This window comes from Vespa mandarinia, chromosome 17 (assembly GCF_050613455.1).
Source record: "Vespa mandarinia isolate Hongniang chromosome 17, ASM5061345v1, whole genome shotgun sequence".
Lineage (NCBI taxonomy): Eukaryota > Metazoa > Arthropoda > Insecta > Hymenoptera > Vespidae > Vespa > Vespa mandarinia.
This window is the reverse complement of record NC_140826.1, coordinates 1431487-1435975: the sequence shown is the minus strand read 5'-3', so window position 1 is coordinate 1435975 and position 4489 is coordinate 1431487. Positions and strand designations below refer to the sequence as shown.

The following is a 4489-nucleotide window of genomic DNA, read 5'->3' as shown; positions in this document are numbered from 1 at the left end:
TTTGTCTTCCTAAAGTTTTGCACGACAGCTGGCCTCTCTTTACGGGTCGAAGAACACCGGAAACGTTTTCATGGACGGGTTAATCGATCGCATCGGTGTGAATGATATCACTGCAGAGATCTGCAGAACAGATAAACGAATATAAAAGACTTTTACGTCGTTTCTCGCGATTACACGCAGATAGGTATATAATAATAATAATAATAATAATAATAACAAAACGAAAAAGAAAGAGAAAAAGGAAAAAAGAGAAAAAAAAAAGAGAGTAAAGGAAAGTCAAACAAAAATCAAAAACGATAGAGATACGTTACGTTGGATAAAAAAAAAAAAAGAAAAAGAAAAAAAATCAATTCAAAATGTGCGTTAAGTGTGAATATTTGTTGATGAAGCGTAAAAAAATATTCTCGTCGATAAAACGTTTCTCTTTTTCTTTTTCCCCTTTTCTTTTTTTTCTTCCCCCACCCGCTCCCCTCCTCCTCGCTTAACTCTCGAGCAGTAATATATATATATATACATATATATATATATTTTTTCTTTTTCATAAATTTAACTCGATCAAACACGAAGTTTAAATCCATTGCATTTTCATCATTGTAAATCACATTTTTACGTTGAAAATAAAGAAAAATCAACGGTATTATTTGTAATTAATTTCAATTTCTTTCGATGTGATTCGCTCCAGAAAATATATTTTTTGTTTCTCTTTCAACTTTTCCTTTACGTGTTACATTATGTTTTTTTTTTCTTTCTTTTTTTTTTTTTTCTTTTTTTTGTACGTATTTCACGCATTTATTATTTCTGGGATTTTAATTTTAATTAGAAATGTGTTCCCATGCGTTACTTCTTCAAAATAAGTACTTAGTTACATGCACATGCATCATACTCACATACGCACACACACACACACACATACATATACATATATATATATATATATATATATATATATATATATATATAATACATTACGTGTAAACGTTGCACAACATTACGTTTTTCATCTTTTACAAAATGTACGATCGTACACCTCTCGAAAAAAAAAAAGAGTTAATTTTTCATCAGTATTTACATCGAAACATAGGATTTTTAATGACAAAGTCGATGCACTACAAACGTGTAGGATGAAAATAAATTTTGCAGCATCGATTTTTTCGTCGAATTTATTAAAAACGAAAAATAAATAGACAAAATGTAATATCATACGTTGTTTCGAGCACTATAGTTCAAAAATATCATTTGTTGAATTTCTGAAGGCTTCATGTCAGTTGAAGTTATTTTTTTTAAATTCTCTTTTTTAATAAATAATAATAATAGTAATAATAACAATAACAATAACAATAATAATAATAATAATAATAATAATAATAATAATAATAATAATAATAATAATAATAATTGGCGTATGAGATGGTAGATATAATTCATCACTTTTTTAACTCAAACGAAATTTAACTCTATTCAGAAATTATATTATAACAATATACATGTATGCATACACCAACACACACACACACATACACACACACACACACACACACATACACACACGCACATATAGGTATATAAAATATGTATGTTCGTACGAATATATAGATATATTGTATAGATATATTAAAATATATTAAAAAAGTATATAAGAAGAGAAATACACGGACAAGAATAAAATTGTAATTGGTAATATTTTTGATTACGTTGAAAAAATGGAACGAACGCGTATATTATGAATGAAATATAACGTATATTAAAAAAAAAAAATATATATATATATATATACATACATATATATTAAACTATTAATTATCAAAATTTATTATATATTTTCTTTTTATTACACGAATGAAAAACATTATAAATTCTAATATTAATGATATAAAATAATATTAAATATATTAATAATATATATATGCGTGTATATAAAGAGAATTACGGCAGAATAAAAGAGAAAGAAATTTTTTGATTGGTCGTCAAAATGTGACGGGTCTACAAATGCCATTCCCATCTCGTTTATATCCTACATCACATTCTATTTGAGGTGCAGATATGATAGCTCCTATAGACAGGCCTTCTGAAGGGCCTCTAAAAGCTATTTCAAGAATAGAAGGCATTGTCGTTTGTTCCTCGTTCATTTTCTCCGTATTTATAAGAATCGTTGTTAAAGGTAACGATGACGTGCTAACAGGAGGTTCAGTCAATTCTCCATTTATTAGCACGATTGCGAAAAAATTGACCAGCAAGGATATCATCCTCCTAGAAATAAAACAAAATATTATTATATTCGTTATGTTCAAAGTCAATGAATAATAAAAAAATTCCAATTCGATTTAAATATCATATAAGAAAAAAAAAGAGCATATATATTTTTTTCAATAAATAAAATTTTTTTTTTAAAAAGCCGTCATAACAGAAAAGTGATCCTTTTTTTTTATATTCATTTATTTAAAAAAAATAATATATATATATGTATAAAATATATAGTTCTTATATATTATATAATATATATGCATATATATTATAATTTTGTTTTCATTAAAAGCGGAACGTAATCTTATCTCTTTATTTATTTATTTTTAATGATATATAAGTATCTTTTTTTTGTATATAAAAAAATAAATTTTTTTCCATTATAAATAACACATATACGTATACACATACACATATATACACGCATACATATATAAAATAAAAATTTCTTTTTTATTTTTTAATTACAAAATTTTCTAACTGACACGATGACGATAATATGATTATTATTATTATTATTATTATTATTATTATTATTATTATTATTATTATTATTATTATTATTATTATTATTATTATTATTATTATTATTATTATTATTATTATTATTATTATTATTATTATTATTATTATTATTATTATTATTATTATTATTATTATTAAAATGATCGATTCGAATGCTTACCTTTTAGTTGCAATTGAAAAGATTTTTTCCAAAGTCATATAACGAATTGATCGATGTATAGAACATATATATATGTAAAAAAAAAAAAAAGAAAAGAAGGAAAGAAAATGGAAAAAAAAATATCGTATCACACGAACGATAAGTTTGCGAACGAGTATAAACTAATCTTTTCATTGAAGTAGAATACGATATCTATCTCTTACTTATACTCATCGAAATAGCTACGATTATGTAATATTTGAGGTTCTTCAAATGTCAAAAGATGACATAATAGTGAATCACTTCCGCGAATCCTATTACGGAATCTTGTCCCTCTCTCTGTATGTGATAAAGATAAGGTCAGATATAATTAAGTAATTTTAATGACCATCTTACGATTAATGATCATATGGCATGTATTAGTTTTATCATTAGGAACGTACAATATATTTCAAAATAATATAAAAACATATTCGTGAACTCGTGAACTCGTGAATTCTTTTTAATAATGATTATTTTTCTTAGTATTTTAAGATGATATTATAAAACAGTATGATATGTGAAAATGTTTTCAAGAAGAATCAATGAAAAAAAGTTATCCTTCGAATAAAACACTTGAGAACGCTTTATTGTACGACGAATTGTTTCGTTTAATATCGCAACGATCAATCTTTACGGAATATGTTTGTACAACCTTCGATTTAATTCGAACGTTATGTACGTTGTAATGTTAGAAAATGACGTAATCAGGAAACACGTACAAAAGTATATTTACCTTACTTAGTGTTTATAAATACGATGATCGTTCGAATGGAAAGACAGATACGTTCGTACTTTTCTACAGTGAGGACAACGATATCGATTTTCCTGATATATATATATATATATATATATATATATATATAGATACGTACATACATATATGCATACATAAAATGAAAAATTGTTATTATTCATTTATTCCTTTTTTCTAATTTCTAATTAACACGTTCCGTGTAAAGCCATTTTTACCTGATTTGTTGTTCAGGTCATTTGATATTTTGACTAAAGAAAAAAATGACTGCATGTACCACCGGTGGTACACGTGGCTTGAAGATCAAGTTTAACGTGTACTATCGGTGATACACATGGCACGGAACGTGTTAAACAATTTTCTATATATATATATATTTATGTATATATAAAGTCGATTATTTGTATTAATACATCGTAACATGTAAATCATTTCATTTCAGGTAAGTACTTTATTTACTCAGTGATTTAATGATGAGTTATAAGTGACTATGATAATATTACGTAAATTTTCATATAACAATTAGTTGATTAAATCGTTGATTATTTATTTGTATAATTTTTATGTCCTTCGGATCGAAGAAAAAAAAACAAAAGAAAAAAGAAACAGAAAAAGAGCAAAAAAAAAAAGAGAGAGAAAAATAAAATATCAAGATCTCTTCGGAAGAGCAAAAGCTAGATCATTTCGTAATACTACGATAAGAATCAACGTGCGTGTTATTTTTTTTTCTTTCCCTTTTTCTTTTTTTTTTTTTTTTTTGTTTTTATAATATTAATTTACACGACTTTCAG

The 4489-nt window shown here is 25.0% G+C and overlaps 1 protein-coding gene across 1 annotated transcript; it reads right to left on the bottom strand.

Annotated features, from left to right (window-relative positions):
* Positions 1–1863: 1863 nt before the first annotated feature.
* LOC118449862 (uncharacterized) lies at positions 1864–3086 on the bottom strand. Its single transcript, XM_035884981.2, has 2 exons — positions 2927–3086; positions 1864–2247 (listed from the first exon to the last, which is right to left on the bottom strand). The coding sequence occupies exons 1-2, from the start codon at positions 2962–2964 to the stop codon at positions 1965–1967; spliced, it is 321 nt and encodes a 106-aa protein (XP_035740874.1). The 5' UTR covers positions 2965–3086; the 3' UTR covers positions 1864–1964.
* Between the last annotated feature and the right edge of the window lie 1403 nt (positions 3087–4489).